The sequence below is a fragment of the Electrophorus electricus genome, chromosome 2 (genome assembly GCF_041902795.1).
Source record: "Electrophorus electricus isolate QZ-2024a chromosome 2, ASM4190279v1, whole genome shotgun sequence".
Lineage (NCBI taxonomy): Eukaryota > Metazoa > Chordata > Actinopteri > Gymnotiformes > Gymnotidae > Electrophorus > Electrophorus electricus.
Window position 1 is genome coordinate 35049235 of NC_137498.1, and position 25917 is coordinate 35075151.

At 43.5% G+C, this 25917-nt stretch overlaps 2 protein-coding genes and 1 long non-coding RNA gene across 45 annotated transcripts in view; 1 reads left to right on the forward strand and 2 right to left on the reverse strand.

The window, feature by feature from the left end:
* Positions 1-721, reverse strand: part of ubp1 (upstream binding protein 1) — a 13734-nt gene extending 13013 nt beyond the window's left edge. The window contains exon 1 of one of the 4 annotated variants that reach the window (XM_035529285.2): positions 1-721. This exon is cut by the window's left edge and continues 288 nt beyond it. The gene's annotated coding sequence lies outside the window, so the exon portion shown is untranslated. The other 3 variants (XM_035529283.2, XM_081701034.1, XM_035529284.2) reach the window with 3 other exon arrangements.
* Positions 722-1735: 1014 nt separating this feature from the next.
* clasp2 (cytoplasmic linker associated protein 2) overlaps positions 1736-25917 on the reverse strand; it is a 73434-nt gene continuing 49252 nt past the window's right edge. For 5 of the 40 annotated variants that reach the window (XM_081700813.1, XM_081700952.1, XM_081700947.1 and 2 more), the window contains 36 exons: positions 22583-22659; positions 22348-22440; positions 21666-21811; positions 21356-21491; positions 21115-21185; positions 20933-20992; positions 20638-20715; positions 20375-20542; positions 20104-20144; positions 19741-19896; positions 19373-19393; positions 18632-18736; positions 18140-18166; positions 17476-17502; positions 16617-16784; positions 16266-16307; positions 15536-15643; positions 14367-14429; positions 13595-13701; positions 13438-13461; positions 13077-13321; positions 12818-12881; positions 11997-12053; positions 10844-11007; positions 10577-10655; positions 10021-10140; positions 9061-9204; positions 8526-8669; positions 6978-7084; positions 6734-6881; positions 6446-6650; positions 5654-5856; positions 5432-5560; positions 5114-5320; positions 2901-3017; positions 1736-2803 (listed from right to left, as the gene is read on the reverse strand). In XM_081700813.1, coding sequence (XP_081556939.1) covers positions 2714-2803; positions 2901-3017; positions 5114-5320; positions 5432-5560; positions 5654-5856; positions 6446-6650; positions 6734-6881; positions 6978-7084; positions 8526-8669; positions 9061-9204; positions 10021-10140; positions 10577-10655; positions 10844-11007; positions 11997-12053; positions 12818-12881; positions 13077-13321; positions 13438-13461; positions 13595-13701; positions 14367-14429; positions 15536-15643; positions 16266-16307; positions 16617-16784; positions 17476-17502; positions 18140-18166; positions 18632-18736; positions 19373-19393; positions 19741-19896; positions 20104-20144; positions 20375-20542; positions 20638-20715; positions 20933-20992; positions 21115-21185; positions 21356-21491; positions 21666-21811; positions 22348-22440; positions 22583-22659 — 3941 coding nt within the window. In that variant the 3' untranslated portion in view covers positions 1736-2713. The remainder of the gene's footprint in view (positions 2804-2900; positions 3018-5113; positions 5321-5431; positions 5561-5653; positions 5857-6445; positions 6651-6733; positions 6882-6977; positions 7085-8525; positions 8670-9060; positions 9205-10020; positions 10141-10576; positions 10656-10843; positions 11008-11996; positions 12054-12817; positions 12882-13076; positions 13322-13437; positions 13462-13594; positions 13702-14366; positions 14430-15535; positions 15644-16265; positions 16308-16616; positions 16785-17475; positions 17503-18139; positions 18167-18631; positions 18737-19372; positions 19394-19740; positions 19897-20103; positions 20145-20374; positions 20543-20637; positions 20716-20932; positions 20993-21114; positions 21186-21355; positions 21492-21665; positions 21812-22347; positions 22441-22582; positions 22660-25917) is intronic. The other 35 variants (XM_081700969.1, XM_081700962.1, XM_081701008.1 and 32 more) reach the window with 30 other exon arrangements.
* Positions 5848-10926, forward strand: LOC145652016 (uncharacterized). The gene is made up of 3 exons (XR_014118170.1): positions 5848-5985; positions 7132-7192; positions 10812-10926. It is a non-coding gene; the product is annotated as an uncharacterized LOC145652016 (long non-coding RNA).

Consider the following 25917-nt stretch of genomic DNA (forward strand, 5'->3'; position numbering starts at 1 on the left):
TGTGTGCCTCGCCATGCAGGTAACGCTACATAACCAACTAGAACCACAGATTTTCTTTCGTGAGAGTTGTCGTTAAGGACACGACTGGCGCCTTGGATCTGTACTTGGATACAAAGATTTATCACGATCAAGAGGCGGGCTCCCTGTTCATCTTAGTAACGAATCCCAGGTATGTTTTTTTTTCTTCTTCCTAGCTAGCTAGCTAACTAACTAACAAAAAAGTATATCTGCAGCTTGGCAGCAGCTACGCGATCTTCCACTGGCGATGAGAAGTGGGAGGACGTTGTTGACAGTCGAGTCCGTGCATCACATTCACACACGCCACGTCCGTCCAAAAGCTATAACGTTTTGGATCTGGTTATTTTCGCTGCCTTCTAATCCAACACAGCTACGCACTGTACGCTCACTAAATAACTGGTCCGCTCCCGTGCAAAACCGCCCGCGTAATTTCATGACGCTGGCCACCTGCCTAGGTTGGTTGAGACTTGAGGAATTTCCGAAGAAGCGTGAAATCGCACGTCACGGCTTCCTGTCACGACACCGAACTGCCCGAACCACAGCTGCAAAGGGGCTCGCCACAAGATGTACTAGCAAATCACAAAGCTCCGTTCAGGACCAGAGCGCCTTGCTCAACCAATAGGCATCCAGATATCTGTCGTCATCGTGCACCGTAGACGAGGCTCGCCTGCCTCGCTAAACCCAAGAGGTCTATGGTGTAATGCCAGTTTAAATTACTGGTCCTCCTTCATTATAACAAATTCAAACCACTCGAAGTATTTAAAATGGGTTACAAAAAATAGTTGGATGGTCCACAGTATAGCTTCATAAAAATTATTTTTGTTTGCTTGTTATGTAGCGCACATATCAGCTGTGGCGTATGAATTTAAACGATCATGATTGGCCCTGCAGAAAGTGCCTAGGTTTCGCTTAATTTTTTTTTCTTCTGTCGTCCAATACCACAGTGGCTATATAGTATTTTCAGTTACAATCAGCACCAGTGCTGAATTTAAATCCTTTTCTCAAGTGAGTGCCATTTTGAACTTTTTAAAAGGGTGTGTACAAGTGTTGAAAGTCTACTGTGTCAGTACTACAAAATGCCTGTCTGTAGAGGAAGATATCACTTATGTCTTGAATGTTTTCTCCTGTCACTTCAGATTGTATACATCTCCTTGATAGAAACTAACCAAAACCACCCAAAGCTAAATCTTAATAAAGATTCATGTGTGGTACTTACCTACCACACACTCACCAATACTTAACTGCTCCAGCACTAGGGGCTCACTGATCACACCTCAAGCACTACAAAAAACCCTGCAGTTTTTGTCTAATAGTTTGTTCTTTGACAAAAATGCCAATTATTAATAACTTGTGCATCACATAAATCTGTTGAATACACAACTGCCAAAATTTTCGCATAAATTCTTCTAAATTTGGTGATAAGAACTGAGTGTCCAGTCTTAAAGCTAAATTGTAGTGGTCTACTACTGAAAAGCCAGTACAAACATATTTCTAAAATTGTTACATCTGTTCCATTTTAAAATTCATTGAAATGATAGTGCATTCTGAGTAAAGCAAGGGATCTTCTTTCAACTACATATAAGTGGTCCAAACAAGAGCATATCAGTAGTGCCATGGGCTTTGCACTTTTGCCTCTGATAAAGTCCATCAGAGGTCTGTAATCTCCACACAGAACCCAAAGAGAAATGACAAAACAAATGAAATACAAAACAATTGATTCATGTCTGTACATTTTTTTCTTTATTTTAATTTTGTTAGCATAGCTTTAGAAATGCAGTGGGGAAATGAGAGGAAAAATTCCTCACAGAGGGGAAAGACTACAGGGAGGCAAAAGACAGCAGTTTTGCATTTAAATGTGTAAATACATTTCTACAAATTTACCATTGGAGAAGAATGACACTATGCTACTTAAAAGAATACACACGCCCTCCAAGTAACAAGACTTCCTCAAATACTCCTGTTGTGTTATATATAGATACATATTGCCTATGTAAATCTGTCACATCTGTCTTCGCAGAACTGCGCCACAAACCTTGGGCGTGAAAATGGGCCACCAGGCTCGTTAAGCCCCATCAAAGTTTGGTTTTAAATCATGACATGCATATAGCCAAGCAAAGTATGCCATATAATAGAGCAACTGCTCAGGATTATGAAGTGATATGACCATTAATATCAACAGGGAGCTATTAGGGTTGTTAATTATATTTCTGTTCAGATGCTAGAGATCTGTGTTGCATCTGACAAATCCCAGTTTTCCCGAAAGCCCCTTGATACAAAAAAAAAGATCTCTATATTGTGGAGTGACACCCCAAAGCCTCCACTCGCTCACCCTTGTGTCATTGCCGGGATTTCCACAAGTAACTAATTCTGTTTCTCTCATACACATTCACCCACACATTCCCTCTATTAACTGACCACAAGCAAATAAAAGCTTACCATCATCGCCACAAATGGAGCATCCACAAAGAAAGACACGCTCACACACAATCACAGGAGTTGAACTGTTTGGGAGGAAGATTTTAAGATGAGTCCAGTGCTGGTGGGGTGAAGCAAGAGAAGGTGTCCAGCAGTACGTTCATATGTGTGTTTACATGTGTGTTTGTGTGTGTGTCTGCAAGGCTGTGCAAGTGTAGAGCAGTCCAAGTGTTTGTACGCAGGTTAAAAAGCCTGCGCTCATGAAGTCCTGTGGGTGGAGCTACAGGCCTTGACTACCCACGTCCGAAGATGGATCGCTTCCGCTGGAGCCACTCTGAGCACGCTTTATATACAAATTCAGCAGCTTCAGCTGGGGAGGCAGACAGAGACAGGGTCAACATGTGGCTTTCATGTGCTCTTGCTAAACAGTGAAAGGGGGAAGAGAGCGGTGCATGCAACCAAGTCACCTTGCTGCCAGACAGTTGGCTGAGGTGAGGCTTGAGATCCTCTCCAATGATCGCATAGATGGCCACAAGGCAGAACACGCAAGCTTTCCTTACACTGCTCTCAGAGTTATCATAACCCTACACATTAAAGGAAAAAGAATCACCACATTTTTGGGAGAGTCTGTAATTTGTTACATGCAGGTTCTTTAATCATAGAGCATATTCTTTGTGCCCCCTCATGTACACTGTACTTTAATTCTGTTGTCCGCAAGAAAAGTCTATAATCCCTTCAGTGCATTCTTGTTCATATAGTACTATTCTCATTTCCAGCCCTGTTCCTTTAATTAGGGCCATCTGGCTTGCAGAAGTAGATACTGGTCAAGTTCCTTGATGATTAATAATACATGTAAACTCTCTAATGAGGACTTTGTTAAATACATTTCAAACTCATACATATTTTTTTCCAAGCACCAATACAACCTCTGAGATCTCTACATCTACTTTGTGTGAAACCTTAAAAGCATATTAGGGAAACTATAATTTCATATTTACACACACAAACATTTTTTGATAAAGAGCATTGCCCAATTAAGATAATGAGTGTAGCATCTCCTTCCAGAGATATTTTATAAACAGTACCTTCTTTTACAAGCAGACCTTAACATTTAGCATTTTAAAAAATAGATCAGGCAGGTAATCTAGACCCAAATATTTTGAATATGTAGATAAAACCAATAAAAATGTTGGCCCCTCATTTGCGATGAGATTGATGAAAATTTCCTTCATCTCACCAAATACTTCAAATTCCCCATCTGGTACTACATTAAAATGAATGGTGAATTTAAACAATATTACAGGTCTTTATAAGCATATGCATTGGTAAAAAGATTAGAGTTTTTTTCAATTTTTGAATCATGAGATCACTGGCAAAACTTTTAGCTGTGCCCGACTAGATTTTACTAGTGGCCAAACAAACTTAAGGTTATACAATATTGGCAGCAATAGAGACCTCATTTTCCTCTCCTCTTGGCCTTCAAATGGAAGCTATTCACTCTAGGCCAGTGTTTCTCAAAACAGTCCTTGGGGCCCACCTGAGGGTTAGAAAGTGTTAGAAACTTGGACAGAGCAAAACTGTGGAAGTGTCAGGTGGGCCCTGAACACTGGGTTTGGAAACACTGCTCTAGACCTGCATCTCTTATTGCACTTGCGAGTTTCATTTAAAAGGTTCCCCATTTTATACAAAAATTGTCAGAATCACCTCTGAGAATATGGAATCAATTTAGACACCATTTTGTGGTGCAAGCACCACAATTTTGGGTCAATAACCGTTAAAGTGTTCAACTCAATAACTGTTTGTGACAATAAGTTTTGACAAATTGATCAGTTAAACAAAAAACAAAAACAAAACAAAACAAAATACACATACATAAAAAAAAGAAAGAAAAAAAAAAGCAATTTTAAAAAGTTTGCTGCATGGTAAATGAGAAATCAACTCATGGGAGCATTTGGACATGTGCAACAAGTATGGATACTATTTTTTAAAAATATTTTCCTACATAAGAGATCTAGGCTGTTATTCTGGATACACAGCACACTCAGCACTGGAGGATTCAATGTGTGCGCTTTCATTTTGTTACTATTTACAATTTATTTTAATACATTTTTTATGCACACTTTCCTACATCTAGGCTATTATGCTGGTTCTAAAGAGAGCACTCGGCGCACTGTGGATTCAATGTGTCCTTTGTTCTGTTCTGTGGTTGTTGGTGCTGCTGATATTTGCACATATAAAAATAAGCCCATTCTTCTGAAAAAGACGGTTAACGGTTAAAGGTCTAACTGGCGCTGGCTATCAGACAGGAAAAACAATTAAAATGAGCATCCCTATTCCATACGGAGGTTAGTTCATATGAAAAATATGACAGCTGATCAAAATATAGCCACACTAATGGGCAAGACTACCTTTTAAAATTAATTAATTAATTAAGTGTAGTTTCTCCCACCCCCCCCCCCCCCATTTATTTATATAGTTTATATTTTTTCCCCTGTTTTTTCTGTTCATGCTTTGATCTGTTGTCATTAAAAAACTAGAAAAAGAAAAAATAGAAAAAGAATAAACACCACCAGATGTATAGAAATGGTGCAGATAACAGACAAAGAAATCCAGGGCTCTCCAGTGTGCCATACAACCCTGAAAACACCGTGCTATAAATGCACCACTAGTCAGTCCTTACCTGTATGAGCCCAGGAACAATCTCAGGGAGCATGTGGAGCAGGCCATCTTTGGAAAGCCGTTCGATGACTTTGGTGAGCATCTTGATGGCAGCCAGGTTGATGGGGTAGTCTGCTGACTGAATGATGGGACACAGGACCTTAATGCACTGCTCTGGGCTTATAGAACTCGCCAGCATAGCTGCTGCCTCCTCTGCTGCCCGGATCACCTACACACACACAAAATTTTATATAACCATTTAAGAAAAAACAGCAACTGAATTTGCAATGAGTTTGTATAATGCATGTGTATGGGGCAGTTGCATTTTTAGAGATAAGACCTCTTTGTGCGGGTCTTTGTGTGCTTCCAAGGTTTTCATGATAGTAAGCTCTGCATAGTTTTTAAAGCGCCAAGGCTGCCTGTTTAGAATTTCCTTCAACACCCGCAAAGCCAACGCACGAATCACATGCTGCAGAAGAGAACACATGAGCAAAAATTCAAAACAAGATTTGATCTTTTTTTATTTGGCCTTTATTATTCAGGAGTGTGTGTTTGTGTGCACCTCGCCATCTCCCAGGGTTTCCAGTAGCAGCAGGAGAATGGTTTTGAAATGCTCATCCCACACGTGCAGTTGCGTCTCCTTCATAAGGCGCATGAGCTCACACAGTGCCGCCTTCCTCTCCTCCACCCGCTCGCTGTGATTGGACAGCTCCTTCAGCAGCTCAGCCACCACCTCTGACTGGTCCTCACTGCTGTCTGAAGGCACTATGACCCAGCAGAAGATAAGAACTTACCTCCAGGTGTGCAGCCACCTAGAGGGCCTTGTGAGCCCAACATGCTCACCAGTGACCAGGCCAAGCATAAAAATGGGAGAAAGTGCCTATAATTCTGCAGGTAGGTAACAATACCAAAGAGGCTTACAGTTCCTTACAGAATTCTGCTGCTACTCTCTACTCGAGCAAATTCTCAACTGCAGGATTCTGCCATCACTGCTCACTAATTGTTCATGTCCAGCATTACTTATCTTAAATAATCCCTTTAACAACTGCTTTCTGTGTTGGTTTCAAATCCAACAGGCTATTGGTTCATGGCGATAGTGCCAATTTAAATGAACTTGTCAAATAAAGTATGTACAACATAGGCCAAAGAACTGTACTGCCTGTAAAACTCAGAATCCTCATTTAATACTAACAACAGTAAAGCAAATGTTTACAAAATACAGAGCCACATTATTTGACTTTCAAAGGGGTAGTTCAGCCCCTCCTAGTTCCACTGATAAGTCTGAACCATGCTCATCAGCCCCATACTGTTGTCCAGTGAAATGCAGAATTACAGTATAAAACCATTGTCTCACCATCTTGGAGTGGTTCGGTTTCTTGGTCCAGAGCATCTTTTAGGTTCTTATTAAAGGGGGAGGAGCCAAAGGAGGAGTCAGTGTAACTACCTGGCTGGTATTCCCTTGTGGGGCGGGGACTAGAGGAGAGGAGGGGCATGGTATTCAGCAGAGAGGTTTTGTTATCCAGTGCTGTCCGACCAGAGTCTGTAATGTCGGCACCGCCCTGTAGATAAACAAACATGCATCAGAGAGAGAAAGAAACGGCAAGTCATCTCACTTAGACAGTCTTCTTCCATCATGACTCACCTCTTCACCATCCCCTTCTCTTTTGCGAGGTGCTTCAGTCATGTCCTCTTGGCTTCGGACACTGAAGTTCTGGATGGCTTGGCTAACGCCACGCAGAGAACTGTAGATCTCCTCTGAGTTCATATTCTCTGTGTCATAATCGAATGCACTGTACAAGCAGGACAGGATGAGTGGATTGTAAACCTAGCATGCAAAATGTGACCATTAGGAACAACTTGCATGTGTATATGAAGGTGAGGGTTACCTAGGTGAGGGTGTTTTCTGTGATGTGTTGGTAGGGGATGTTAGTGGGCTACACCAGCTGGCTGGTGATCTTGGCGTGTGCCGCGTCAGAGGGCTTCCCACTGGAGCCTGCAGTACCAGTAAAGTGGATTTCATGTCTTTAATATCCCATTCAGAAACTGACAGAAATTTCAGGAACCACTCAAGAAGCCCCAGAGCCACCTAAGGGCTAACAAGGTAAGCAGACTTATTTCAGTGGGTGTCATGTACCACTCCTTTTGTACCATAGTGGTCTGTACAAAGTGACTGATGACTGGGAATTTGACACACAGTTTGCCAGCACCTGATTACTCCCTTTACAATTTTATATTTCGACAGAGAGAATCATTGTTTTATAATATATTATTAAATCAATCACAGTTTCCCCAAGGCTGCACATCTTTAAGTAACTGAGAATCTGACTGTTTGGTTGTTTCTTGGCCAGCTGTGTGCTGTGCCATCACTAGTTAATGCTCAAGAGAGCCAAGAGAAGTTCTAGAGTTGACCAGATAGATATGGCATTTGAATCTGGAATCTGTTTCTGTTCCTTTAAAATAAGAAGTAAAGAAAGGTCAGTAAGTAAAGCAGTCTATTCTGAGGCTGAAAAATCAAAGGAAATTAATCAGACACACAGCCAGTACATAATGTATGTTAAAATCAACAGTTTGGTCCATTGTTAAGAAGAAGAATAAAAACACACTGGTAAGCCTACCACAGACCTGTTAGAATCAAAGCTTGTAATGACCACAGAAAGCTTTCAGTGAAGAAAACAGTTTACAGAGGCCACAGGGTGTAGAGACAGAAGTGTCATAAAATGCCACAATGAGAACAAACCAGTATAACATCAGAGTTCACCACTAGATAGAAATTCCTGGTAAGCCTCATGAACAGCAAGGCCATGTTAGTTTCCTAAAACGCTCTGAGACAAATGAGACAAAACACCCGAGTGATGGAGAGAAGAATGTGTGGATAGAAAAGGGCAGCTGCCCATTATCCAAAGCACACCAGCTCATCTGTAAAACACAGTAATGGTCAGGCATGGGTGCCAGTGGGACTTGCTCACTTGTATTATTTGACCATGAGACCACCATCAGCAGCATCAGAATGAATTATATGTACAAAAGCATCTTTTTTGGGGACGACGACAAACTCGCTCAACTAAATCAAGATACCCAACACGTGATGTAGTTATAAATTCTGATACTAAACATAAGTGTTCTTAAGGTTAAATGAAATTATTGGGTGTGGTGGGGAGGTTCAGACTGTGTATAATAAGAAATACGATATCTATAAAAGCTCAACCAATAAAGATTTAAATACCTTTAAATTAACACAGGCATTTTGCACTTAAACCTCAGTTTAATTGGAGTAGAAGGCGCTATATATATATATATATATATATATATATATATATATATGAGAATATGAGAGAGAGAGAGAGAGAGAGAGAGAGAGAGAGAGAGAGAGACACACACACAAGCACGCGCGCGCTTGCTGATAATGTGATAATGTGTGGGTGTGTTCACCTTACCTGTGCTACATTACCCGTGTTGCGCAGGTAGTTCTGTAGAAGTTTGGTGGCTCCATCCTGAAAGGTTTTAGGCAGTGCCCCTAGAAGCATGGTGAACTCTGGTGTATTCAACTGGAACAGCGCAATCAGCACAGACTGGGCTGCCTGGAACCAGGAAAACACAATCCCTCGAGAAATTCATTAAATGCACCACAAAATAAAGCCTTTTCAGAGTACCATGACAGAAATGCAGGTAAAATATAGACTAAACTACACAGCACCCAGAAATTTGCATACATTTGTGGTAGCCTGATAATAGCCTAAAGGTTTTATCTGGAGTGTGAAAACTTGGGGGTTGGGGGTTGGAAGCAAACAAACCAGCCACCCCCCACCCCCAGAAAAAACAAACAAACAAACAAACAAACAAACAAACAAACACCTCACCGTTGTGAGCCACATCATCTAAGAAAATGTTTCATGCTACTTTAAAAAAATCATAGGGAACCTGGGAAAGCATGCAAATGGTGTATATCGAGTTTGCATCAAACACACGTACCTTCCTGACATCAGAGCTCTTGGGCTCTGTGGTCCACGTGATGATGCGGGAGACGGCCAGCCTGGTCTCACTCGAGTTCACAAAGTCCTGTGGCTCCATCTGTAGTGTCAGCGTCTCAATGTACTTCAGAATGGCCACCTTCACCTGGAAATATTGTCCTCGCATTACTACTAAGCTACAACACAATTCTGCTACAAATTTCAGTCACTTATGGCTTTTGTATGGCTAGCATTTACACCATAGCACACCTGTTAATTTACTAAATAATATTACAAAGATCTCAACTCTCTAATTCATTCCCTTTACTGAAACATCAACTCAAACATGAGCACAATGCAAGCACCATCTTATATTTGTGAAGAAATACCAAGACTACCTAGAGGAAAAAAACAAAACAAAACCACCACCAAAACACCTTTAATATCCACAATCTATGGATCTGGAAACAGAGTCATGCCCACAACTCAGCTATCCTTGGCACAGTGATCACAGCCACAGGGAGAAATGAGAGACAGCATGGAATGGAACAATGCAGCAAAGGGTGGTTTAAGTGAGCAGGAGATCAGGGGTTTGAGGCACAGCCTGGCCTAGAAGAGACAAAAGCCATTACATGTCCCAATCCTAAAGCTCCACTCCCTCGTCCAGTTCATCGGGTGCACAGTGTCCATTATCTACCTAGTAACCCGAGTTGCTCCTCTAAGGTGCAGTGAATGATGTAATAACTGCAGCACTGAAGGATCGCTCTCTCTCTGCAGAGCAATGACCTTGACATGGGCTCAGTTTAGCACTCTATAGAATCCTGCCAAAGCCCATTTTCATTTGATTAGTAAATGGTATTGGGTACAACTTAGAGCTGTCCAGACTATGATGTCATCAAGCCAGCCTTTATACAACTGGGCACAGAAGCTGCCTGTTGGGAGCCTGCACGCTATAGAATTGCTTCCCCTGTGTCTCACTGACCTGTACTGCTTGGTTCCACACTTGGATATGTTCCTGCAGTGTGCAAGCATGCCGCCGCTTTCTGAGGGGAAGCAATTCTATAGCCCCGCCCCCGTACCGGCAACAGCGCCTTCTCCCCGGCTTCAGAGAGAGAGAGGAGAGCACGTCAATGACAGAGTGTCCCACACAGAGATGGAGAGAAAGGGAGGGAGGGACAAGAGAGAAGGAGGGAGAGAGGAGTAGCTATGACAAATGGCGGAGAAGCATGGAGAAGGTCCAAATGGCAGAGAAACGTGTGAACGTGTCGGAGATGAAGGTGACATGGAATCTTGGTGCCAAGCAGTGACCTCATGGTTTGGGAGAGACTTGATGCAGTGCTTGCATCTGCTTCATTGCATTAACACAAAGCTTATTCTCAATCTCTGTCTGTTTGGAAAACCTCACAAACACCTGCACTGCAGCCATCTATGATACAATACTGCTGTAAGAGGTGCTGGCTATTGCCTAACATAATGGCTCAATAACCAATGCAGTCAGTCTCGGAACATATTGAAGCAAACTCCAGAGCAGCACATACCTTTAGGTTGGGTGTCTGGGTCTGGTCTACAGTGAATCGCATAAGAATAGTGAACTGCAGATCATTAGGGAACGATTCCCTAGAGAGATGCAAGAAACAGGTTTGTTGCTACACACACACACACACACACACACGCACACACACGCACACACACGCACACACACACACACACACACACACACGCACACAAAATGTGGTGCTAGCAGATCACTTTTGGTTGTAATCATTTACTAAGGCATGGGTGTGCAGGCCGTTCCTGGCACCAACCTTGTGACATCGAGAGCTTTCTGCACTTTTGCCTGGACGGAGCCGAGCAGGTCAGCGCCCATCTTCTTCAGCAGCTGGGTGAGAAGCACAAAGAGCCAGTCCTGCAGCTCCTCCTTATGCACCACTATGAAATCCACCAGTGTCTCCAGGAACATGCTGAACACCTGCCACACACACAGTGTGTAAACAAAAAATTAAACTGGTTTGGTGAACTAGCTCTGTTTACACGTTGTGAACTTTCTCTTTGCTTTGCACACACTGAAGGATCATTATACATCAAGAGGTTATTTGTAGTAGTTTAATCTAGATGCAAAGCTTGCCATTCATATGCACAAACATTTCCAATATATAATCAGGTGGATTTAAGATTATGGCACAAGACACTTTGTTTTAATTTTTTTTCCTGATTTGATAAGAGCAAAATGGCATAAAAGCAGGAGAGGATATTAATGGACTTTGTTAATCATCAGCCAGGCGAGTGTCAATATCTGTTATTGATTAGTATATTAGTGTCACAGATTGGCCTGCTGGCACTGAACACCTAGAAATCAAATAAGATTATATGATTAATAAGATTATATGCTCATCAACAAGCACAGCTAATTCATCAGTAATGCAGGTCATAAAATTAAACCCAAAAGTGTTAAGAAACCTCAAATTGTTAAATTGTGGACAGAGAGTAACAAAAGAAATCTATATAAAACACATCTGAACTTACTCTCTACAGTTCCACCCAAGGGAAAGGCATGAAAAGAAAAAAAAAAAAGCAACACAATCTAGTGAGTTTCCTCTTTATAGTTCACAACATTTAAAAGAGAAACATTTAAAACAGAAAAGTCAGGCTTTAAAACACCTTTACACTGATATTTAGTGGTCTTGTGTCATAACTGGACATTTCGGATGAATGGTGAATGAGAAGGAGACCAGTTATTCATTTTTTTGCTTTGAAGACATGATAGTGGAGCAGAGGGAAGAATACAAGGAACAGAAGGAAGGAAGAGAGATGAAGAAAAGGAAGTACACAAGGAGGAGGGCATTTTCTGGGGCAACACACTCAAAGACTTTCCAAGCAAATTATGGCAACTGGGCTCCAGTTGTCCAGCACCTGAAGGACATGTCAAGGCATGTGAACATGTGGATACGTGTAATGTACCTTAAAGGAGGCGGAACTGATACCGGATTCTGCCGTGCCGAAGCCTCTGGACTCACGCTGAAAATCAGAGAGAGGGGTGGGCCCGGAGCCCGTCAATCACACTTCCGGAGCAGGGCAATGGCCCACCCACCAGGAGCAGGGACAGGGCCCGAGGGAGCTCCAGGAAAATGGTTGCAGGTGAGTGACACCAACTCAAACGCCGGAAGAGAGACTATGGGTTAGTGTTTCTATTTGTGTGTATGGATGAAGGTATTGCTGCTTTCATATGCCTACAGGCATGTTTTCATTTTTATCATAGTGTGATTTATTTAAATTATTTTAAAATTTGTAAGGCTTTTAACATCTATTTTAGTTAGACCACCAGGATATCACCAAGACTTGATATTGCTGAAAATTAATGCACTAATGAAGAACAGTAAAATCTTTGTCTTAGTCAAAATAAATTTCCAAGAATTTGATAAATATGTGGAAATGTGAGAGTGTGTACGTGCAAGTGAGTGGAAAATGCAGAAATCGGCCCAGGGTAGAGAAAGCGCTGTTGTGGTAAGCAGGAGGAGCGGAGCGGCACACAAGTACTGGCAGGGAGGAGAAAGAAGTCTACCCCGACCCAACATGCCATTAGCCACGGGTCTCACTCCCAGAGTTAGTGTGCAGAGCACATTCTTATCGAATGTGCTGCAAAATGAGAATATGAGTTTGTCCCAGGAAAATACAGGCTGGTGAGGCAGAATCCGATATTCTGTTTGAAAGATTCATGCAAAGAGGTTTGTGTGTGTATGCGCAGGAGTGCACCCCACTTCAAGCAGTGTGCCGGGACATACCTTGCTGTGTGGGTCTGCAAACATTCTGGTGAAAATCTCACACAACCGCTTGAGCTCGACCCGGCTGAAACAGAAGCACAAAAACACGAGAGCTCAGTGACCCCATTGCCAGTGTAAACCAAAACACAGAGCGTCAGGTGTTCCTTTAAGAAGAGCAACTCCAACCGTACATGCACAGGGAGATCACTACAGAATGTAGCTGCCGCAACAACAACAACAACTGGCTACCAGGACATTTGAGAAAACTTGTGTGTGTTACCTGAGTGTGCGCTGGTTTTTCAGCATGGTCTGTAGTCCAACCAGGCCCTCCTTCCTCTCAGACCAGTTGGCGGAGGCACAGCGGTTGAGCACCTCTGCCACATCCTCCGTCTGCCTCATGTATGTGGGGATACTGCCGTTGCGTGAGCTGTATGAGCGCTCCGAGCATACGCTTGATGCGTCACTGTTGGCGTCGTCGTCCGAGTACATGCCATAGGTCTCATAGCGCCGCCGTGCCGGTTTCTTCTGCTCACGGACACACAGAAAGGGACAGTGAACCAAACAGCACTTAAACAGAGGGCATGCTGGGAGAGAGACAAAGCATAACACTTAAGGTGAAACAGACAGACAGACGGACTGACCTTGCTACGCATATCTCCTAACAGCTGGCAGCATTAACAGAATTGGAAGCAAATGTTTGCGGTTTAGCAGTGTTAAATGCAAAATCAGTAGGAGACACTTAGTGGTTTAGCAATGAGTGTGCATGTTTTTGTAAAAGAGGTTTGTGTGTGAGATTACCAGTGCATCAGCAAGAGCCTCCTCTACATCTGATCCTGTATTTAACACTCTCATGGCACTGACAGAGGAAGACAGACGGCTGGACTGAGACATCCCCAACCCCGAACCTAACACACACACACACACACACACACACACACACAGTAACACATAAAACATCTGACTCCAAGACATGTACACATCATTCTGAAAATCCATAAATCAGCAAATAAAATCCAATCTGCACCCAATCACAAAAAAAAACAACACATCAACAACAAACACAACAATGTAATAAAACAATTTTGCGCAGCAACAAAAACCCATAGGAAAAACAAAAAGCAAATTACACAAGCACAGAAAAACTTGGGTTAAATGCAGGAAAATCACTGGTGGTAAGAGGTTGAATATGGATGCTTGAGAGGCTTAATTTAATTTACAGCAAAAAGCTTCAAATGCAGAAAACCTTTCCCTTCATGCCCTTGCTGAAGCTTCCTGACCCCTGATTCCATCACAAGATGACTCTTCTGCTCCTAAATGCCCAACTTTCAATTGCTAATCACTTCTGATATCCATTTCCAATGGATTCATCAGTTTTGTCTATCCCACATTTATGGCTGTTTGCTGGAATGCGGTCACCTAGGATATGGGAAGAACAGTGGTTATGGAGCCTAAACTTAAAGCATGCAGGTCCGATGAAGGCTGAACTAAAAGCAGCACTGTGATGGGATGGACAAGGCAAAACAGAATGGCTTTTGAATAAGGCTCGAGCAGGCCTGGCGTCACAGTTCACCTGCTGCCCCAAAGGCATCTGGGGCGTGGAGAGCACCAGTAGAGCGAGAGTAGTGCCGTGAAGCTGGAACACACACACACACACACACACACACACACACAAGCATAACCAAGCTAGTGTTAGAGCCCACAAGTGAGACCCCCAGTGACTGAACCTTCACCAGAACCAGCTTACACCTTCACCACTGTTGCTGAAAGCATGTGTCACAGTGCAACAAGGTTAAAGTCCAGTTCTGCTTGATCAACATCTTATGCTATCCTAAATAAGAATTCCATATGTGAGCTTGATCACTCTCATATATGAAGTGTGTGAAGAGTAAGAAATACTGAACTATATACAATAAATAAATGAGTAATAAGTTTGTGTAACATTTATAACTATAGAACAAACTTTTACATTTTTGTAATTCCATTATTATTATTATTATTAGGGTAAAGTCATAAAAAAGCTGTATGGAGTTGAGAACATTAGACACTACATTCAAGACAATCATTTAAAACTGTCAAGAAAAGAGGTCTACAAATCAGTTTTTGACTTGTGGTTACAAAACTCATGTCCTTAAACTCTAAGACCTTATCAAATAAGATGCCATAACCTATCCTTAATAAGAAGTCAATTGTAATTTTAGCATCTTTGGATTTTGCTCCAAAAGGTTGTTTTTTTTCCCCAGGGAGCTGCCAAAATACCATCTCAAATGCTGCTGGTGTCATCAGCTATCAGCATCTGCAACATGAAGCGAAGCAAAACCGAAGAGGTAGCAAACAATGTCCAGTGGTGACGCAACTGAACCATGTCAGTTTTCTTTCTCTTTTTACAGTCAATGACTACAGCGCAATTGTATAAAGTATTATTACTGATACCACTGAATTAACTACCTTAATGGGACATGGTGTTTCAATAAAAAACAAAAACAAACAAACAACCCCCCCCCCCCCCCACAAACCAGTGAGAAATCCAAGCCAAACTCAGGTCCACTGCTTTCAAATGGATCTTGCCAAGAGTTGCAGACATGCATCAATCAGTAAAAACTCCACTCAGTTATTTAAAATCCCAAAGTCTGCATATGTTGTCATTCCATCAAAACAGCAAGACCATGCCAGGCAGCCTGGGCCACAGCTATGTTTGAGCAGTCAACTCTGTCTCATGTGGCGGGTACCGTGGCTACTCACCAAGCGGAGTGAAGGAGCGCACGGGACTGGTGTCTCTGCTGCTCTCTCGACTGGCCTCACGACTGCAGCCCTGACTCACACTAGGCCGGGGTATCCGACTACCCCTTGCTGACCCGCCCAGGGGAAGGACAGGATAGAGGCCACACAAGAGAAAGAGAAAGAACATGGAGAAGGAGAGGCAAAGATCCAAAGATCACAAAATGATGAAAGAAGACATGAGAGGAGACGACAGTAGACATACAGTACAGCAAGTAAATAAAGCCAGAGCCTAGCTGTTAATGAGAAATGTAGGGGAAAAACAGCGGTGAGGAACCCCCCCATAGCACATCCACACTGTCAATGCCTAGATGACCAAATATTTCAGGAAAAATTCACGTATGCACTAAGAACTATAAATAAAAAGTCAAAGACAGCAAGGAAAGAAAAAAGTGAAAGGGGCTAATAAGTTAGAGGTAAAGAGAAAAGGAGTAAAGGTGATCTGAAGAATCAACTGAGCGCTACTGTTGTCTCTGTACTCCTAACTTTTATTTCATCGACGGGATTCGGAGCACCACTAAATCAGAGGAACAACTTGTTAAGATCTGAGTTTCAGCAGGTGTTATGAAGTGTCTCAGCAGGTTAATGTGACAAACATGGTCTAAGCAAAGAGGGCAATTCACTGTGCTGCCAGCCAGTGATCAGATAGGTGATTGGGCGACGGGAATGTGATGAACGGAAGGGACAAACATACCTCCTTTTGATCCATTGTAGATGTGGCTGATATTTGATGGTGCTTTGATTAAAAGAGCAGATTTCAGAACTGATAAGAATATGATTTTCTGTATGCTGTCATCACCAACAGCCCACACATGCATACAAACGTCACGCATTCAAGAGTCACAGCCAATCAAGTACAAAATGGTGATTCACACATTGAGAAGTCTAAAAATGTTTGACATTGGAAGTGGAACAAAGTAATGACACGAACACCATATAGTACACTTTTATTAAGCACGACCAAATAGGAAAGCGTGTTTGGCCAGGGCACTGAACTTGAGGAAGCAGCACAATGGTGCCTGCGGGTAGGGAGTCTGGTGCTTACCCACAGACAGACGTGTGGGGCTGGAGTCTCGGCTGCAGCCCTGACTGCGTGGGATCCTGCTGCGACGCTGTGAGCCCGGAGCCGCACTCACCCGCTGGGCGCCCGTGCTGAGCGTGCTCAGAGCCGTGCTGGCCAACACGCGGCCCGGGGAGCCAGAGCGAGAGCCCGCTGGACACAAAGAAGGGGAAGACGGACCAGAGGAGGCTAAGCGCAAGCTCATTGCCTACATATTGCAGCAGTGCCACTATAAGAGCACACAACACAGACAACTTAGATAAACAGCTAAGAGCGAGCAACTACCATGACAAAAGTACCAAGAGTATGTCTGAATGCCTAATTCAAACACTGATTGAACAAGTAGTGAAATATTTGCTTTGTGTATTTCATGAATCCTTGAGGGCAAGATCTTATCCATGTGGCTATAGTGGAACTCAACATCAGTGTACTGACAAACACAAAATGAAAGTCTAACACGAAGTGTTACTAAGCAGGAAAAATGAGGTGTTGCCAGTAATCTATTGCTAAACAATACAAAAATATGGAAAAATTCCTCCACACTTTTCTCTGTAACATCAAGTTTCAAACTTTACCAAAACCAGTTCTAAACCATCAGTTGTGGAATTAAACCAAAAATAAAATAAAATAAAATTAAAAAAAAAGCACCATTAAGGCACCCAGAGCAAACCAAGTGAAGAAGCTACACACTCTACATATAGCAAGTAGAGTGATGGTTGATGGGGAAAGTCAGTGTGCATCAACCAGAGAGCAAACATACAGTGGGAAGAGAGGGTTGCGTCCAGGGAAAGGTGTGGGAAGAGACAAACTATGAGTGCCAAGTGGAATATATGGAAACTCTTACCACCAAAAGGGGTAGCAGACTGAGATCCTGAGCCAACGAAGGGCCAGAATTGTAGGGGGCGAGGCCGGAAAGGCCCATTGGGTAGGAGGTGGAAGAGCATATTAAAAAAATGCAACGCATTATGGGACAAAAACATGCAGGTGGTCTGAGTGCTCCACCGCAGACAATACAGAAATGGGATAAAAACATCGGCCTGCAAATCAAGAGTAGAAGGGTGAGGCGTTCATGTAAGTGACGCCAGGCAGCAGTGCACACTGGGACAGGAAGCTGCGACAACGCGCAATCACCATGATGGTGAAAACACCAAACAAACAACAAAAAACAAAAGAGCCAGATGGATTTCCTAACACACACTCATACACGTCATAATTCTCTTTCCTGATGGTTTTATAATCCCTTTGGTTCAACATTCTACAGACCAAGTTCAAAGTTAAAAGTGAACGCACACACAATACATCTGAATTTTGTGTGTGTGTTTTAAGAGTGTGTTTGGTTCTTGATTGTCCTGCAGGCAGAAATGGACTCACACCAATACACCCAAGTGAATACCACACAGCATGCATAGAACTGAACGCACACGCACGCACACACACACGCACACACACACACACACACGCACACACGCACACACTAACGCACTAGCCAACACGTCAGACGATAGTACCTGGCGTGCAATCAGAATCGTCGGAACCTAGAGGCACAGAAACAGTTGAAGGAGCTGCGGGTTACATCCTGAACCAGGATGATTCCACACCCACACACACAGACCCACACACAGACCCACACACAGACCCACACACAGACCCACACACAGACCCACACACAGTGCGCTACGCGGCCTCAGAGTCAAGAGAGGCTGAAGCAGGCAGTGACAGGTGTCTCTGTGTGTTCGCACTTGTGTACATTTGTAGATTTCTGAAAGTGGCTGATGTTACAGTGTGCGAACGTGAATTGATTATTTGTGGATTGTTTACCTACAACAAAGAGATCTTTTAATGTATAGTGTGTGTGGGTACAGGGGGCAGTGGTGTGGATGTCTTGTGTTCTAACACCATTACATCTTGGCCAAAGTAGTGTGTGTGTGGGTGAATGAAGGGTGTACTGGGTCTTGTGTGCATGTGCCTGTGTCTTTCTACAGATACACAAACACACTTACGCTGTGACTGAGATACCATCTTTGTTCGGCTCCGCCCTCTTGAGTCCACCTGGCTGCTGCCCATTCCTGCTGGTGTTGATAACAGTTGCTTGGTGCGTAGTCGCCCTGGAAACATACAGGTACTTAATCTTGGTGCTTCACCCAGATAAGTAGTCCATTTGTCTCCACTCCACTCCCTTGTTTGTTTCTTCCACTCCACTCCCTTCCCTCAACTCATACATGTAAATTTGCATATCTCAGGTTCCCTGCCATTAGCAGGACCAATCCTATGTTATAGAAACAGAATAAATATTGAGAACTATGCATAATGGAGAATATTAGAAGAATGAGAAATGCTTGGGGTGCTTTTTGTGAAAAGAGCTGAACGTAATTCACAATCACAGGCTAATTTCCAGTCTAAAGCCAGTTGCGCAATACCACCATTTACCAGCAGAGAGCAGCAACATACCATAGGGTGCAGCATGAGCATCACAGAAATGTGCTTGCAAAAAAACCCAAAACAAAATAAATAAAACCAAAACTGCTAGAGAGGTTTGAAATACAAGAATAATATCCGTCATGAAATGTTTGTGTGTCCATATCTTCAAGTGAACAAGGCCTGAGAACCAGTGTCTCTAATTTATGCGTCAGCCACCAAGAGAACAGAGGAGGACGACGGCATTAATGGAGAAAGCATGAAGATAAAAAGGAAGTCAGAGAGAGGTGCTCAGGGGGATAGATGGACAGGACAGATGATCTTACCATCTTTATCAGAAGCATCATCTTTAAGCACACGAGAGAGAGAGAGAGAGAGAGAGAGAGAGAGAGAGAGAGAGAGAGAGAGAGAGAGAGGGGAGCACAGCAAACCAGTTAGAGAGGACACACAAATCATTTAAAAAAAAAAAAACCCAAAAAAAACCCCACAAAAAACCAACAGACAAAATCAAAGAATGGTGACACATTCTTCAGACCACTTAGGTTTGAGTGAGGAACTAAGATCAGGAAGAAGTGACGGGGCGGGGAGAGAAAACGATAGCTGCGTGTCAGTCCATCACAGGGACAAGTGAGTGTTCCAACTGAGTGAGTCTAGCTACTAGTTCAGGACACAGGAGCTCTGTGTGTGTAGGTACCCAGTGAGGCATAGGAGCCTGGAGGCAGGGCTGTAGTGAGACGGCCAGCCCCTCCTGCCTGCCCACTGTATCTCGCTTTGGCACCGGCTGCTGCATTCACGTCCACATCACTGCGCGACCGCTGCAGGGAACCTGGCGACTTAGAACTGGCTGGAACTGAGCAACATGCATGCACACACAAACACCCACACCATCACAAAAACAAAAATAAGGCACACAATTATGTATACTTTACATTAAAAAAAGCTCCAATTGATTTACATGTTAATACTTAAGATCACCATCATTAACATACAAAAATCAACAATGGTACACCAAGTGGCACCCAACTAACATATACACATGTACACATCCACACCTCACCTCTGACTTGAGCAGCCGACCACTTTGATGACAACGGCCGACTAGGGAGGTGAAAAACATGATCAGTGACCAGAACACACAACTCAAAGCTCTTTATTACAGCTGCCAGAGAACCCATTTTGCTTTCACAAGTGATAGTCTCCGTCACACCACCTCTTCCCTTCAGGGTGGTGGTCTCCATCACATTGTCTCAATTTGAAAACTAACAGTGTGACTAAAGGCAGTTGGATGACATGCACAGGAAGGCATGTGCATGTGTTATGTATCTTACTTGAGGCTCTCTTGGGAGCTGGAGGAGGAGCGGTCGGACTGTGGGAGAGATGCTACGCTGCCTGAGCTCTTTAGACACGACTGAAGCGTCTTCTGATAGGACTGCTCTAATGAGTTATACAGAGACTCCGCCTCCCCAGGAAAGTGCGAACGAAGCCCCCAGTAGGCTCTGAGAGATAGACAGATCAATAGCAGCACATTACTCAGAAGAAACGATTCTTGTTTCAAATGTACATGTGCTTTGAGCATGAGCGTCAAACGCACTTCCTGGCCTCAACCCGAGCCTCAGAGTCTGCATCTCTGATTCCCTTCTTTATGCTCTCCACCAAAACAGCTGCATGCCTGAGAGAGAGAGAGAAGGGGGGTTAGGAAATAAACAAGAAAGAAAAAAAGTAAGTGTGAATGTGAGAAAGTGATAAAATACAAAGGACATTAAGGGATGCACAGAAAAGAAAACATCCCTTTTATGCTAAGGGACCATGGTAATAGCACTTTTGTAATTGCTGATAAAAACAAAGTCACTCATCACGACGGTCTTGCCCAGAATTTGGCATTTTACCTCTCCAGGGAGTGTGTCTGCCACTCCTGCAGGAGCAGGTCGAGGAACTCATAGCAGCGTCTGATGAGGAGAAGCAGGGGGCGGGTCAGGTATGTGGCGTGTGGGAGGGGTCAGTAATGTGGTGTGGCTATGACCGAGAAGTGGTGCTGAGCCCTGCTTTTCAAGCGGTGTTGGTATCTCACCTCCTCACTGCCACAGACTTGGACGTGCAGTTCCCTGTGATGAGAGGAATGAGGCGTGGCACATGCGTATGCTGTGCACGCACACACACACACACACACACACGCACGCACGCACGCACAGTGAGGCAGTCAATACACACCGATTCCCAGAGCAGCCCTATCCAGTACAAACACACCTATGTAGCTGACACTAGTAAAGAAGTCAACACACATGCGTGCATAAACGCACACAGTTCCTCACCCGTATGATGATGCGGATGGCTGCTGTGCCCGAGGTGGCCATCACTTTAGCGCAGTTGGGGATGAGATTAAACAGCACAGGGACGATGGCCTCTGCACCGTGATCAAACTTATTCCCCAACACTGTGGACAGATGCCTACACACACAAACAATATGGCTAGCTAATCAAAAGCCAAGATATTCACCAACCCAACCCCCGAGGCCATGAGGCTGTTTCTCACGTTGGACTTAGCAAATCAATTATCTTATTTGCCCTGCTGCTGGTCACTTATTTTCAAACCCTTAATCAGCTCTTACGGCCATCACTCACGCCACAGTTATGCAGGCCTCGCGCACCACCTGCGAGCGAAGGTCTTTAGCCGACAGCTTAAAGGCGCCGTCCAGCACCCGCAGGTGCTGGTAGAAACAGTCATGGCTGCTCGCCCCAGCGACCAGCAACGAGCGAATCTTCTTGAGCTGAGGGAGAGAGAGAGAGAGAGAGAGAGAGAGAGAGAGAGAGAGAGAGAGAGAGAGAGAGAGAGAGAGAGAGAGAGAGAGAGCACACCAGTCTAATCACAGTAGACAGGAGAAGGTGTGCTGCAGAAATGGAGCCCGGACAGACAGTCAACTACTAGAACTAGCTGATAACATCGAGGACATTTGAGTGCAAGACAAAGACAAACAGAGGCCTAGACCTGGATTTCATGTAAAGCTGCTTTGTGAAATGGCTTGTTCTTAATCTTGTTAACAGCATTGTGATTATTCAATAGTTCAGCAATACCCTGAAAAGAATATTTTTATTTCGAGTACAGATCTATGTCCAGAACTAAATGAGACACTTAACATCTACAGAAAATATCCGGCATCCAGTTCCCCTTCAAGGCAAAACTTTCAGGTGATGTCTGACAATGCAGTGCTGCTCAAATACTCAGTAACAGTTTACACAGTGGATGTTTGTGAGCATGTGTGCACAGCATTGTAAATTAGAAGGTTTGTGAGAGTGTAAGACTTACTGCATTAGTTCTTTGATCCCAATCGTGTTTGTCATCAGAGAGGATCTCTCGGATCTTGTTCAGATTGTCCTCCAGATCCCGCGTGGAGTAGATCTACAGAGCAACAAACAGCATCTTGCAGCCCTCTCAGCTTCAGATGTGCCATAACTTCTCTTGAACGGCTTAAAAAGGAGGTTTTAAATTCCCTGAACTACTATGCTTATAATCAAGAGTAGTGTGTGGATGTTGAGCTCACCTGAACAGTGGGGACATCTGTGAATGCTTTGATAAAGTCTTCCTCATCTACAGCTCCAGCAGCCTCTTTAGACACAGCTGCTCAGAAAACACACACACAATCAAATAACCATGCATATAATTACAAAGATATTTAATTAGTGATATTTGTGATTAGTGATATTTCATGTGTTAGTGCCATTTCATAGGTTCTCATGGAAAGCATGTTAGCTAAGAGAAAAGCACTAACAATTGCATCCATCTCCATGACAACTGAGCACACTGAGCTGTTCCTATGGAAACCACTGCATTCCCAGGAAAAGGGAGGGGTTTCCTCTGTGTGTTTTTTTTTGTTTTGTTTTTTTTTGCATATTCAGTGTGTCATATGGGGTGTGGAAGACTTTTGTCATTGTCATTTCTGTACTGCAGTGTGCTGTAGAAAGTCTGGGGTATTACACAAAGACTCCAGACAAAAGGCTTAATGTGTTCTCCCTTCTCAGCTGATTTGAGCTGACACCATGTTTTTATACATTTGATGCCTTTTACAAACACTCAGTCCTAGCAAGTGCATAAGCGCACAGACACTCACACTTTTCATTCCTAATGGATATCCAGTCTGCAAATAATTGAGATGTCAATCACAGACCCCTGAGGGGATAAGTCGCTGAGTGGGGCTGACTGGGGCCACCCCCGCATGGGGAGCGGCAGACTAAAGAGTGAGCACCTTTAGAGCCTGGCATGCTAACGCAAAGGGACTCCTGCAACATAGAGCTGCTTCTCCCCAGTGAAGAGTGCAGAGGCAGTCAGCCGACATCAGCTAGACCATCAAGCGCTACCAAATATGCTGATGCTACAGGCAGGCCGCACAGCCTCAATGATGTCCATCCAAATAAACTCAAGGACATCTGCAGATGCTTGACTGCCAGAGAAGGGCACAGGGGTCCAAGCCAATCTCAGGAACACACCCAAACATGTGGACACGTGTCAAACAGGTTCACATCAAACTTCATCACCTAAACGCTGCAACTCGAATCTGGCCAACTCCAAGTCACACGAGGGTGGTTTGCAAGGGTAGTACACAGGGGTAATCATAAGCCATTGCTGGAACAGACTTGCTGCACCTGTTGCATATTAATGCATATAACTTGCTGTCTGCGCACCTACATAATGGTAGTCTGCAGGCAGCCGGCTGTGGCGGGGACCCGCCCCTAGGCATTCAAACGAAACTCAGACAGGCCAGGGATGACCTTCCACCTGCACTTACAGTTCAATGTCAGAGCCTAACAATGTGACAAGGACACAACGATGCCAATATGGCAAAAAGGAGTGGAGTGCCAATAAGGTCAGAGCTCCAGACCATTCCAATGTGTAAGGCAACACACAGGCCTTTAAGGAAAAGCTGCTTTTTACTTCTTTGTTTATTTTTGGCTGTATGTTGTGCAGACACTGTCCACGTAACATGCCTTTTCAGAACACCACTGTCATCATTTAATCGTTGACTTGCGTAAATTCATTGCGGTCACCCTGAAATCAAGCTTATTTGGATTTCATATCACGGTAATCATATGATTTTGCTATGTGAACTGATATAGAGAATCTCTTGTAATTTGAGGTAGAAGTGCTGAAAACACCTCTAAGGAGATCAAAGACGCAGAATGGACCATCATCAAACTCAACAGCAATAAAAAGTTAGTAATTTAACATCAGGCTAAAATCATCTACCATGGGTTCCTATAACACAGATCCGGTATCAGTAAGCTTTCTATCTATCTAGTTCAGTGAATTCCACAAATGACCTGAGCAATCAGTGTGAACATGTCAGGTAATCGGAGTTTAAGGTTGAATTTCAACTCATCTGAGACCACTGAGGAGAAATGGAGCTTTCCCTGAAATTGCCCGTCAGTCCTCGTGCAGTTTATGAACTGCTCTTTGGAGATGCGTCAGAGCTGTGCCTCCCTGCTGGTTGAGTGTACCCAGTCAGAATGACTGCATGCCGCTGCACTGTGACCCTTCAGCTCAACCCACCAACATAGCTCACAGCTCTGCAGAGGTCCACGACCATATAGGCGTGGATGTGCCTTTCAGACCTCAGCCTGAGACACTGTATATATGTACATTTATATACCCGATACATGTACACACAGCTTGGTGGTCAGAGTAGCACAGAACACACACTCCACATCATCTGAACAACACAACACAACACAACACAACATCCGTGAGAACAATGGATGCTATCCGAAAGCAAACAGCCCATGCCAGACCACACACAGGCAAGAATATCTAGATTCTGTGAATTGTGTCCTCACAGGGCCTCAATTTATCTGGGAACAGCATTACTGAAAATATCCCAGAAAACTCATTTTAGTCAAACTACAATTATATAAGCCAGTATTCAACCTGATGTTGTGTCTGACCGTAGACCTAAACCTGTTAAACTAAACCTATGGCAGTGAAATTATCCTCGACAAGTTTTAATGTACTGTGTTCAGAGGTATTTGTGTGCGTGTTTTAGAATGCCAAAACAAACCATTAAAACCCTGTGCTTTTACCCACAACATATAGCTCATCTAGATAGTCATGTTTGTACTGCATAGTGGTAGGACACTTCAGACGGGTAAAAGATATGCTAGAAATTATTCCCTACAAATATTCTAGTACCCATCCCTGCATATATTGTACACACATGGTTAGAGAAAAGCAGAGATCCGAGTTCAAACTTAATGACTAATTCCACATTTAAATCAAAAGCCTTGAAAGATATGGCATGAAAAGAATGAAATTTAACAGATCTGAAGTCACTTTACTTTCTAAAGGGTCACCTTGTTGAGTGCTTGCTGATTTTCAGAAGGTCACAGAAGACACTGTGTGCTGCAGAGCTGTGATTGGGTAGCTGAAGAGCCAATGACATTTGAGACGATGGAGTAAACCACTGTATTTTTATGGTGCTGCAGATTTCATTTATTTGAAATGAAAGGACAGGCAGCTGAGCAGAAATATACACAAGTTTGTTAATATGTCCCTTTTAACAGTAGAATGAAATTTCTATATCATATCCAGTGTTTAATCACTAAATACAGGTATAGCCATATCTTTTTAAAAAATGTGTTGTAAAGACGGTGTAACCTGATGCTGCACCATTAAAGCTTGCCAACTCTTAGATGGCACATTCTGCATGTAGAGTTGGGTTAAAATCCCATCGAGGGGCCCTGGAGCAATCTGGGATTAGAAGTGCTGCTGAGGGGGCTGGAGTCTAAATGGCAGGAGCCCTGCACTATGGACCCCTCAGGAGTACAGCCCTGCTGCCCCTCTCCTGCCAAGTGTGGCATTTACAGCCTTCTGAGCACTGGTGAAGAC